This window comes from Eriocheir sinensis, chromosome 14 (assembly GCF_024679095.1).
Source record: "Eriocheir sinensis breed Jianghai 21 chromosome 14, ASM2467909v1, whole genome shotgun sequence".
Lineage (NCBI taxonomy): Eukaryota > Metazoa > Arthropoda > Malacostraca > Decapoda > Varunidae > Eriocheir > Eriocheir sinensis.
In genome coordinates, this window is record NC_066522.1 from 21,506,917 (window position 1) to 21,519,702 (window position 12,786).

The 12,786-nt window shown below is 54.2% G+C and overlaps 1 protein-coding gene across 1 annotated transcript in view; it reads left to right on the top strand.

The window, feature by feature from the left end:
- The first annotated feature begins 1,026 nt into the window (after positions 1–1,026).
- Positions 1,027–12,786, top strand: part of LOC126998631 (uncharacterized) — a 189,077-nt gene continuing 177,317 nt past the window's right edge. The window contains exon 1 of the mRNA XM_050860567.1: positions 1,027–2,193. Within this exon, the coding sequence (XP_050716524.1) occupies positions 1,609–2,193 (585 nt within the window). The 5' untranslated portion in view covers positions 1,027–1,608. The remainder of the gene's footprint in view (positions 2,194–12,786) is intronic.

The window sequence follows — 12,786 nt, forward strand, 5'->3', positions numbered from 1 at the left end:
AGAGAGAGAGAGAGAGAGAGAGAGAGAGACACAAAACCCCAAAGAGAATACAGATGTTGATCACGATTATGATGGTGCTTGCGACGCCGTTACACACACACACACACACACACACACACACACACACACACACACACACAAGTTGGGCGGCAAAAATCAAGGGAATTATTTATGCTTCCACAGGAGTTAGGGGCCTCGTGTGACGAAGCGTGTGTGTGTGTGTGTGTGTGTGTGTGTGGGTGTTTGGGGGGGGGGGGGGGGAGCGGGGTTTGAAGCTTTGTGTGTGTGGTCCCCGCCGACTGCCACTACTTGTTGCCAATATTTTACGCGGGGCACATTTTCCCGCGGCACTCGCCTCGCCTCGCCTCGCACAGCTGACACAACCCCTTCCCCTTCCCCTCACCCCCCCTCCCCCCCCCTACTGGAGCTGCCTGCCACGGTGAAGCGTCCTCATTACTTTGTTGTGTCCAGGAGGAGGAGGAGGAGGAGGAGGTGGTGGGATGGTATATAATAAAGGTGTTTTTAAAGGTACAGTGTGTGAGTCATGAGGTGTCGTAGCTAATAAGGTGAGAATGATGGCGATAATGGGGTAGAATGAAGAAGGGATATATATGAAGAGTTAGGGAGATGTGTGTGTGTGTGTGTGTGTGTGTGTGTGTGTGTGTGGGTGTAGAAGCTTCTTTTAACTTGACATTTATCTGGTGAATTCGGTGGCGTGATATTTTGATTGAGTGACAGTAAGTAGGACGTAGGTAGGGAGGTAACTGTGCAGCCGTGAGGGGCACACGCCTATAAGTAGCTCCTGTGAATATTAAGTGCGAGGGGGAGAACGAGGGAGCGAGATAAAACACAAAAGGTACGCTATATCAGTAACAACAAACATCGAGTGTGTACGGCGAAGAGCGCTCCAATTTCTCTCCATGAGTGAAGGTCATATTGTGCGGGAACAGCGTGGGGGCTTTAACTTGCCGCCGATGGGTCCGCCCGCACTGTGACCGCCGTGAGCCGTCGACACCGCGAGCCGGGCAGCGGTAGTCAGACGGTGGTTGGCGGCCGGAGAGAGTGAACGTCTGGGTACGGCCGCTCCGTCGCTAAGTCACTCAGTCACACGCTCGCGCGCTGCTAGAGTGCCGTCGCTCGCCTGATATCGCCGCAATGGTGTCTCCAAACATTTGCGAATCCTAGAAAAGACTTGTGATGGCAGGATAATCTGGTGTGGCAGACAGTGAGCTAACTTTCCGAAGTATATATTACGAGAAGAAATTATCGTGTGCATTGTCTCAGTGAAAAGTGAGTGGAAGAAGTGTCCGCCGACCACAGCCGATCCCGGTAACAATTTTCAAAAGGTGACTCGCTACGAACTGAGTTTGCTAAGACAGTCAGCGAACCTGTTGATTCCTTTGTACTTGTGTAAGCCAACGGCCTTGCTGGGAAGTGTGATAGCCGAGAGCTTAGTGGTGTAGCTTAGTGAGGGAACGTTTACCTGTCCGCCTGTCTTCACGTGGGCTGTCCGCGGCCCGCACAGGACCTCTGCCGACCCGAGACACTCGGGTGAGGTAAATGTAAGGCGAGAGGGACAGTGTATTTGACAAGGTGGATCCTCATTACATGTTAAATTATTCGGGGAACTTAAGTCATCCCGTCAACCTATTCTCGAGACCCTGGTGGCCTGAAACGAGCAGGTCAGCCACAGTACCCCCCTCGGAGCCCCTCGCCGTCGAGATGGTGCATCAGGTGCAGGTACAGGAACGCGCCCCGCGGAAGAGGGATCGGCGCACCGCGGGGCTCATGCTGAACCCAGGAGGCGGCCCGGACTTGCCAGGCATCAGAGGCACAGACTTCAAAGGGGAGCTGCATCCTCCCCCGACCAAAATCTCCCGCCTGGGCATGTACGAGACCTACCAGCCCTGGGTCCTGCAGACGTACGGAGACTCGGCAAAGACCAAGACCATAACACGCAATAAATACCAACGCATTCTCCAGATCCTCCGCGGAGATTACGTCGATAACGAGACCTCCAAATTCAAGCTGTGGGTGAAAGGAAGAGGCTTTCGCATCGGTCCCCCGCCGGGCTACCTGAACGGGGGCGTGGAGGACCCCATCATCACGCAGCTCACAACGCCGCCGTCCCTCGACTACAACCCGGACAAGGATCCCTATCCAGACATCTACGTCCAGACCGGCACTGTCAAGGTACGTTGGAGGCGGACACACACTTGCATGGTAATGGTCCATCACTTCATGACCGGGATAATGTAGCATGTTGGCGGGCGGCGCTATTTGTCTGCCCGAACTGCGTAGCCTGTTAATATTTTAGTAATAGTTTCCAGGAGAGCACCGTTCATCTTGTCATTTACTATGTTCACCTGTAACCTAACCCTCCCTCCGTCCCGTGTAACAATGCGTCACACCCTTCAGGACGGGAGCGGCAGAGCGCGACATGATCACAAAGTCCGCCGCGCATTCAATGACACTCGTTGTATTCGAGGCCAGCGCCGCCGTGCCAGTCTCGCCTAATACCTGACCCGCAGTAACCGGCTGTTGTCTGGCCGGGCCTCGCCCCCCACACACTGCCACCATTTATCAAGACCGCCTACAGCTTTATGGCACTGTCGCCAGCTGTCCCCGCTCGTAATTTTGTTGAACCTGTGACGCTGGGCTAATCAAGGTCATCCTCGCCGCCGGGCCTGAGGACGAGCAGCATCTTCCAGGGCGGGTTAATTATTGCGACTCGGCAGTACTCGAGCATACTGCGCCGTCATTACAGTCAGTACCTCGGCGGCGAAGCCTCGGGGCGGGGAGGAGGGAGGCAAGAGATCGGTGTTCTCCCTGTCCTCCCCCAACCAGGCGCGCCCCGCTCTAACAATCCCCTTGAACCTCTCCTCACCCCTCACCCCCACCGCCGGCGCCCCCCCTCCCTCCCCCTGACCCGCCTGCTCGCTACGGGACGGGGCGAGTCATCTGGGTCGGCCCGCTTGTGTGTGTGTGTGTGTGTCCGGCCCTGCTGCTCACCCTCCTAGGGCTAGAAAGGCGCGAGTCTTAAGTGATTTATGTAAGCGTGACGCCCTTACGACCCTCGCCCGCCGTGAGAAGGATGTGGAGTTTCAGATTAACCGAGGCCGTGGGTGGCACTCCGCAAGCTTTCGTTCACTGGGTGCCAGCTAACAAGCGTGGCTCTAAAACAGCATTGCGCTGCTAATCTGGTTCGGCTGCGTCATCACGAATAACATAGCGGTATATTTTTGTCGAGTCGCCTGAACGTGCTGGCGCGGCGGCTGATACTCTTTGGCGAGCGGACGAAAGGTTGTGGAACGGGTGTTGTCTGCGGGAGGCGTCGCCGCTCGCCATGTCTCGCACACGCCTCCGGCCACCTCCGAGCCACAACGGCGCGCGCCAAGCCTGACATTATGGTTTCTGTGCCTTTGTGACGGCCGCCGCTGCGCTCCTCTGTAACCACCAACCGGGCCGCCGACCAGAGGGCTTAAGCCACAACTCACATTTCTTCACATTCTTGCAATTATTGAGCGTTTTACGAGTTAATTTGGGATCGGCTGAAATATGTCAGGCGTGAGGCAGAGCGAGCACTTACATGTGTTTGAGTCTCTATTAGATACTGCACAGCAACTAGTCAGCAGGGGCGTGAAGAGAGCAGCAGACGGGCTGTGCTGTGTGCCTGTGCGGGGCCGAGGCCGGGGGTCCCGCGTGCGTGGTGGTGGTGGTAGCGAGCGAAGTGTCAGCTGCCCCCGCTGCCCTGTGTACGTGTGTACGTGTCAGGAGAGCGTGTGCGTCTGGATACTTACATTAAAGTCTACATATCTAGATTACTCCCGCGCTCGTTATATGTAGAGCTGTTGGCGTTTTTCCTCGTATACAGAGGGCGCAGGTGTTGCAGGATCGCTAATGACCGTGGCTCGGTGCTCTCCCCCAGCTGCTGCATTGAGTGTTCACTCACAGCCAGACGTCATAACACCAGCACACGGAATCCCCCTTTAAAAGCTCCCACCTGCTATTCGGATAGGGACTCTGAGAACGGAGGTGGATGTTCAAACAGGAAGCCCAGTCGTTTACACGGAAGGTGGTATTTTGGGCGTAGGAGCGGCAGTGGCAAGGGAGGGACGGGGAGCGAGGCGAGGCGAGGCGAGGGCGGCGAGGAGATTGAAAGTAAAGGCTGCTGGTGGGGAAAAAAAAGCGAGATGCAGAAGTTTCTGGGCGAAAGAGAACTGACGTCGAAACTATAGTGATTAGAAAGGCTCGCAAGGGGGTGAGCGTAATGTGGACCCGAGAGAGAGAGAGAGAGAGAGAGAGAGAGAGAGAGAGAGAGAGAGAGAGAGAGAGAGAGAGAGGTATGCAGCTGAAGGGAAAGAAGGAAATGTATTAAAGAAGATTCCGTATCACTTGAACGTAACATTGAGTGCCGAGGTTGTAGAGCGTTGGTGCATGGGAGGGAGGGAGAAAGGAGTCAGAAGGGAAGGGACACACACACACACACACACACACACACACACACACACATTGGTTTCCGCTTCCTGCAACTGAACTTTACGATATTATAAAGAGTAAAAGCAAGTTGACGGTTTTATTATTTTGGTGTTGTTCCCTTAATTCTTTACTATCCACATGTCTTCATTTTACACCACCACCACCACCACCACCACCACCAACAACAACAACAACAACAAGAACACCAACACCATCACCACCTCACCAAACACACATTAACAATTCACTTTAACAGACACAAACAGACGATGAACATGGTACCTTCCTTTCTCCCTCTACTCCTCCTTCTCTCCCTCCCTCCCAGTGGCTAGATATATACTGTAAAAAGACCCTTAAGCTCAGCCACAATAGACACTAAGCCTGGGTCGGTAAATCCCCTGCTGCCAACGAGGGTGCAAATGCCGCTGGACAGAACTGATACGGTGGACGGGAGATATAAAAAAAAATAGGAATGGAAAAAGAGCGTGTAAAGCGGATAATGAAAATGTAATAAGTGGGATAATGAGCAAAATAACAATGCTGACTGTGTGTGTGTGTGGGTGTGGGTGGGTGGGTGGGTGGGTGTGAGAGCGAGCGAGAGAGGGAGAGCGAGGGAGGGACGGAGGAAGTGGTGAGCGAACCGCGTAAATGTACCGGGCAATTGTGAGATACTTTATCATAATGGTGGTGTACTGAAGTCTGTCATCACACACACACACAGGGAGAGAGCGAGCGAGAGAGAACCTTCAGGGCAATTCAAGACTCCCTTTAAACCATCACCGTGTAGTATAAAGCCTGGCGAACAAGACGAAGAGATAAAAAAAAGACAAAAACAACCCCGACGTACCGTAAAAAAGTGCGAACAGAGACTGGACTAGAGAGCAAGGCAAGCCATAGTAGTATAGTAGCTCCTTCCTCCTCGGGGTGTGAATCCCGTATATAATGACAGACTGAAGAGAAATGTGTTATCGACTATACGTAACTCAGGAGGTGACGTAAGCAACTGTGTCGGAAGATTCTAAGACTACGCGTGTGGGGGAAGGTACAGTGAGGGTGGTGGAGATGGGGACTTACCAGCAACAGGAGGAGTCAGTGCTGGTGTTGTACAGATGAACTGAAAGAGTGATGCTGGAGAGGAGAGGAGGAGGAAGAAGAGGAGACAGCATGTGTGAGATTGTAAGATTGGTCTCGTTGGGAAGGTAGTGGTGGTGAGGTCTTAGTGGCAACAGGAGCAGTCAGTAGTGATGTGGACGAAAGGAAAGAGTGATGCTAGAGGGGAGAGGAGCTTGTAAGATTGTTTGTTGGGATGGTGATGACGGGACCAGAACAAAGCCGTACTGGTGGTGTAGATGCAAGGGAACAAAGATGCTTGGGGGGAAAAAAGAGGAAGAGAGAGAAGGGGAAAGACACTATCCAGAAGAGAACTCTAAGGATGGAAAAGGTAGATTCAGGAAGCGAAGAGATATTGAGAAAGGGGGAAAGGCGAGCGAAGGAGGGAGCCGTGCAGCCATCAAGGAACTGAGAAAGGTAGGGGAGGGAAGGGAAGGAAGGAAGGAAGGACGAATAAAAAAGACGTGTGAGTGAGCGAGAGAGAGGAGGATACCAGGAGTGCTTACAAGTGGAACGGAGGAGAAAGGTTGAAGAGAAAGAAAAGATACAGGAGAGAGAAGGGTGTGGCACGCTTCTTCATCGCCTGCACTAGATTTTAACACTACAGACAGACAGACGGACGGACAGACAGAGCAGGGATAGAAGTCAAAACTGGACACACACACACACACACACACACACACACACACATGCACACACAGAGGGAGAGGGAGAGGGAGACTATCACAAGGTTGCATTGTGCGGCGGACCTGCACTTGATGGCTCACGGAGGAGAAGGCGGAGAAGAAGGAGGAGGAGGAGGAGGAGGAGGAGGAAACCAGAACATGAGGAGACGCAACAGCAGCAAAGCGTCGAGTCAGGGGAAGGAAGGACGGACGGAGTGAGGAGGGAGAGACGGGAACGGGTATAGAGGAGAGGGAACCAAGAGTAGGGGTCGCTAGTGCATTACAAGGCTGGCATGAGTCTGTTGGCGTAAGGGTCTTGCGGCGTGAGGGAGGGCGGGGACGTATTGGTGTGGTGAGTGTGTGATAGCGAGGAGCAGGCGGAGCGCGGCCGGGGAATTATTACGGAGGGAGGCAGGGAGGGAGAGGGAGCACGGAAGGAGACCAGAGAGAGAGCGCCAGCAGACACACTAATGGGCCTCATAACCTCCTCGTCACCGCCCTGCTCTTGCTACCTACCTACCTGCCTCACTGCTTATCTGCCTGCTTGTCTTGCTTGTCTTCCCGCTGCACCTAATCCTCGGAGGCACTTCAGTTACCACGTGTATAGTTTTTTTTTTTTTTTTTCAATTCTTGGCGTTATCATCTTGTGTCACTCCCTCCCTCCCGACACCCCCCTCCCTCCCTGCTCCTGCTCTTGTCCCTGCTACCTCTACCTGTTTATCTGCTTATCTGTTTGTCTTCTCCTGCTTCTTTGTGACTTGGTGGAGTGGGTTTGTTTTTGTGCTAATGCTCCTCCTCCTCCTCCACCTCCTTCTGCTTTTTCTCCTCCTCCTGCTCTTTCTACTTATACCTGCTTACTTAATTACTTACCTGCTTTCATGTCTCACCGAATCGTAGAATGAATGGGTGTGTTAAGTTTGAATGATCTTCCATTTACTCTACCTATCTATCTATCTATCTACCTTTCTGTCTATCTGCATACAAATCTTTCTACCTCACCTACTCCTGGCAGACAGACACCACACCACAGCCTCCCACGTATCCCTGTGTGTGTGTGTGTGCGCGTGAGTGGCAGCTGCAACGGTGGGGGGAAGTGTGACGTACATATATATGCACACTCGTATTGTTTCAGATGCCGTGTGTGTGTGTGTGTGTGTGTGTGTGTGTGTGTGTGTGGAGGACATGAAGGCGCCACCACTCCCTCCTCCCTCCTCGCTTGGTATGGAGAAACAGGTGCAGGCCGTAGGGAGTAGGATGAGGAGGAGGTGGGGAAGGGAGGAGCTGCCTGGTGCTGGGCGAGGCAAGGCAAGGCAAGGCGAAGCGAGGCGATGCGAGGCGGCACGAGACATTCCCCGCTTCTGGCTGCCTGGCTGGTCTGGTCTTGGGGGGAGGGGGGGGAGGGGGCAGACTACATGGGAGAGGCGGTGATATTGGGAGCGAGGCCGAGAGGAGAGGGAGAGGGAGGGGGAGTGTTCGCAGTATCTGGTAACCTGGACTAGCGTGTATGTGTGTGTGTGTGTGTGTGGAGGCGGCCGCGTCTTCTTAGCCCAAGAGGGAGATAAGGGCGAGGCGGATGTCCCTCCCTCCTTCTCTCTCCCTCCCTCCCTCCCTCCCAGGGGTGACTCAGGACGCAGGGTGGGAAGTGAGTGACTGAAGGCGTGCCGGTGTTCGTTAGCTATAATGATGAGATTAGAAGGCATGCTGCCTGCCCTGTGTGTGTGTGTGTGTGTGTGTGTGTGTGTGTGTGTGTGTGTGCTACCAGACCCCCGCCGCCGCAAAACACGCTTTATGTTCGGGGATAGACGGTGAATTGTTGGCTTTGTTGTTGTTATTGTTGTTGGTAGCGGGGCGGTCGGTGCGGTGAGGACAGATTAATGTATTGTTAAGTGGGAGGCGCCGGGGTCGGGGGGTGTACAGAGGGGGGTGCGGCAGGAACGGGAAAGCGTCAACAGGGAGCGCGAGGCAGGCAGGCGAGGCAGGCGGTCGGTCGGTGAGAGGAAACCAATCTCTGGGCGGCTGATGGGCGGTAGCAGCGGCGGCGATGGTGGTGGTGGTGGCGACGGCGATATTGGGGGCAGGCGGGCTCAGGTTCAGAGCCGGGCGATAATGGTGACCCGCGATGGTGCGCCTGATAGCGTGACGCGCCGCCCGCCCGACTGTTGTGGTGACGGATCCATAACTTATGATGTTAGTGATGGCGGCGGTGATGGCGGCGGACGTTAATTAGATTGTTAGTTGTTGTGCCCGACGTAAATGAGGGGCAGGGGGTGACATACACGGCGGCGGGCTATTAATGAGGTTACTAGTGGTGCCGCTGACATCATTGGAAACGGCCGTAAAAATAAAAGTAACGCTCCGAAGTGGGAGGAGATTAATGGGGTTAGTAATATCAATGCCAGTAATAGATGCGGCGGCGATGGCGGTGACGGTCATGAATAGCGCAGGAAACTGACTGACCGCAAGTGAAGAGGGTGGGAGGAAGTGTGTAAGGTGTGGGGGGTAGGGGGGTAGAGCGTCAAGGTGGGTGTGTGGCGCCCTCCAGGGGTCATTGTTGTCCTGGAGGGGCGGGCGGCCGTAATGAATGCTCAGGAGTGATGAACGTCCCTCGTGGCCGTGTGTTTGTAGCGGTGCATGAGTGTTGCCGCTTTGCACGAGTGGATGGGGAGCGGCGACGGCGTGGGAGGGACCGAGGGATGGAGGGGAAGGGGTGAGGGGAGCGTGGCAGCAGGAGGTCCGTTTCCCAGCAGTCGGAAGCAGCAGCAGCAGGCTCGTCACCGGGGGATATCAGTACAAGTGACTTTCGAAGACAAATACAACTCATGACTTCGAGCAGTTGGCGTGGGAGGGTCCGAGGGAGTGGGTGAGGAGAGGGGGAGCATGGCAGCAGGAGGTCCGTCTCCCAGCAGTCAGAAGCAGCAGCAGGAGGCTCGTCACCGGGAGATATCAGTACTAGAGGGACATTCACTGACAAATACAACTCATGACTTAGACTATCGATAACGAGACCTGAGCACTGAAAACACTAGGGCGCTGACTGCTTAAATCTGACTTATCGCTATACATTAACAGTCCCCGTGATGAAGAATATTAAAGCAAGAAACTGCGTGTAATTTATGCTGTGAAGACTCCCTCCCTCGACCTTTTACCGTGTGCCCTTTCTTCACTTGAACCCACTTAATAGCTAATACTTATAGAGGAGGAGGAGGCAGGTAGGATGCGTGTAGAGAAAGCTGGTATAGGCGAGTCAAGATGGTGAGGAAGAGTCTTTAATAGGAGGATGTTATGAGGGAGTGTGTGTGTGTGTGTGGGTGGGTGTGGTGGCTAGCTTACAGTCGTGGATGTGGGAGGAAGGAAGCGGGGGGAAGGTTAGTAGTATTGGGTGCGTAGCGGGGTGTGTTGTGTGTGTATCGTATGTGTTGTGCAGGAAACGACGCGGTGGCCTGTGTGTCTGTTTATGTGTGTTGATGTCATTAGGGTGTTGTGGTGGTGAGAGTGTGTGGTGCTGTGTCTGTGTTGTCTGTTGTGTCAATGGCGTGATTCAGGGGACTTGTGATGCGGTATGTGATGAGTGCGTCGCGGTGTGTGTGTATGTATATACGTGCGTGTGTGGTGGTGGTGGTGATGCCTTGTCGTGATGGGTGCGTGGAGGCCGTCGGGTGGATGGGGTGGATGGGTTGGTGGTGGCGTGGTGGAGCAGCAGACCGGGGGCACCGTGCGTCATAAATTCCCCGGATTGGTGGGCGGACAACCACAGCAGCGGGTGGCAGTGTGGCGTGGTGCCGCCGCTCCTCATATTTCCCCTCACGTGAGCGCGGCGTGTGACGGAACGATAAGTAGCGTTCTGGCGGTGCGGTCATGTTAGCTGCGGCATGCCAGGCTAGGAGGAGGAGGAGGAGGCGCGGGCAGGGCTGGGCTGAGTGGAGGCGGTGGTGGTGGTGGCGGCGTTTGTTTTGTTAGTGGAAGGGAAGGATGTGATGGCGGTGGTGGTGGTGGTGGTGGTATGTGTGCTAGTTTGCGCTTGACGTCACCGCTCGCATCCCACGTAAACAAACCCGCGCACGGCCGTCACCTATGTATGCTTTCTGTCCGCATATAGGAAAGACTTCTAAAGGTCCATATGCTTAAAGGTCTCGGGCTCCCATGACTACTATTTTCCAAGGCCTCAGAGAAGATTAACCGGGTTTTCAGGGATGTTTTTTTTACCGTTCAAGGCGTAGAAATTGAGTTAAACTATCGCTAGCATCACAAAACAGGCCGCGAAAATCACAGGAACTTATACGAGAGGCTTTTCAAACGGGGAAACCGAGGTGCCGATAGGCTTAGAAATACGGGGAAGGGAATCAACATCCTCACCAAGCTATTATTCCCTTTCTAAACACTTTGCACTGCCCACAATGATTTCTATATATAGGGTGTCTAAAGCCGCGTGTGAAAATAGGAACATCGCCAAAACAAACAGAAAGGCAACGGAACAAACACCGAAGCAGACCATACCGCGGCGCATCTGACACGTCCGGAGCGAGAGATGAGAGAAAGAATCCGCGTCAAGCATCCGATCTGTGACGTGACGGGAGGCTGGTGGATGTCTGTAATAAGAATAGAGAGGAAGTGGCGGTGATAACAGTATAGAAGGGGATGAGGATGCTTAGCTATAAAACGTATATATGAAACCTAGCTACGTGACTGGCGGCTGGGTGGTGGATGTCTGCAATAAGAATGGTGAGGGACTGGCTGTGATGGTCGCTTTTTTGGGGGGGCTAGCAGAAAGGGGATGAGGACGCCTAACCACATATATAGGACCTAGCGACGTGACTGGCGGCCGTATGGCTGGTTGGTGAATGTCTGTAATAATGATGGTGACTGGTGGTAGTGGTGATGATGGTGACTAGTGGTGGTGGTGGTGGTGGTGGTCGGCAGTTACGTGATGATGGGTAGACGTATGGTGCCGATGAACAGGTGGTGTAAAGTGTCTGGTTAGCGAGGCGTCGTCCAGTGCGCGGATGTTTGTGGGTCGTCGTGATGATGTGGGAGGTGATTTTGGTGATGGCGGCAGCGGTGATGGGGGATGATGCGACGTGGAGTATAGGTGCATGTATGGAGTATGGAGGAGGAGGAGAAGTAAGGGGGGTTGGTGTGATGTGGAGTACGTAGGCGCAGGGATGGAATATGGAACAGGAGTAGGAGGGGGATGGTGGAACATGGAGTAGGTGCAGGGATGGAATATGGAACAAGAGTAGGAGGGGGATGGTGGAACATGGAGTAGGTGCAGGGATGGAGTATGGAACAGGAGAAGGAGTAGGAGAAGGAGGGGGGATCGTGCAGTGTGGAGTGGGTGCGTGGATGGAGTATAAAACAGAGGGAGAGAGGAGGATGGTGCGACGCTGAGTATAGGAGCACGGCCGGAGCATGGAGAGGCGAGGGAGGCATTGGGCGTTGCTGTGCTCGTTTCCAGGCTTCGTGCTGGTCGTGTGAGGCGGGCGCTGAAAGGTCTTGGCCTGCCTAACGATACCAGGAGGAGGTGAAGGCGGCGATGGTGGTGGTGGTGGTGGTGGAAGAATAGGAGGTGGAGGGTGGTTGCAAGGGATCTGCGAGGTGGTGGACTGGCTTGCAAGATGGCTCCGAGCTAAGTCTTGAGTTAACTTGAGGCAAAGTTATTATATTCCCCCACGCAGGTTCGCGCCAGCTGCCTCCAGTACTTCATCCACTCCTCCACCACCTCCTCCTCCCTCTCCTCCCTCCTCCGCCTCCTTCACGGGCATCACCCCTTCCACCCTCCCACCCCGAATCCCTCCTCCCGTCGGCACCTTTCTCCTCTTCCTCCTCCTCCTCCTCCTTTCCTTTGGGCTTCCGTCACTTGCAGCAGCTGGAGAAGGAACAGTCACCAGACCCCAAGAAACACACACACACACACACACACACACACACACACACACACACACACACACACACACATAGTCACCCTCCACCCCCACCCTCCTTTTTTGCCCTCCGTCAGTAGCAGTAGCAGCAGGAGGAACAGCCACCACACACACACACACACACACACACACACACACATACACACACACATACACACACACCACTCATCCCCTCCCTCCAGCCCCTCACGGTGTAAAGAGTCTGGGCGTGGTGAAACTGACACGCGTTGCAGGGTTGTCAATGTCCGTTCGCCTCGCTGAGCTTTGGCGGCGGTGCGGGGTGAGCGGCGGGCAGCGGGAGATTACGTGGTGATGGTGCCGGTGGAGGGGGTCGTAATGGTGCAGCCGGTAGTAAAGACGCTAGGGATTATGAGGACACCGATGAGGAGTAGTGATAGTGCGAGGGTGATGGTGATCGTGTTTGAAATAATAATGAGGCTTTTCAGGAGGAGGACGAGGAGCGGTGAAGGAAGGAAGGTGGGGACATCATAGAACCCGACCCTCTACTTGGTGACATGGCTAAGCTGGGTGGTATATTTTTTTTTACAACAAAGGAGACAGCTCAAGGGCACAATAAAAAGTAAACAATAATAAAAAAAAGGCCCGCCTCTCGC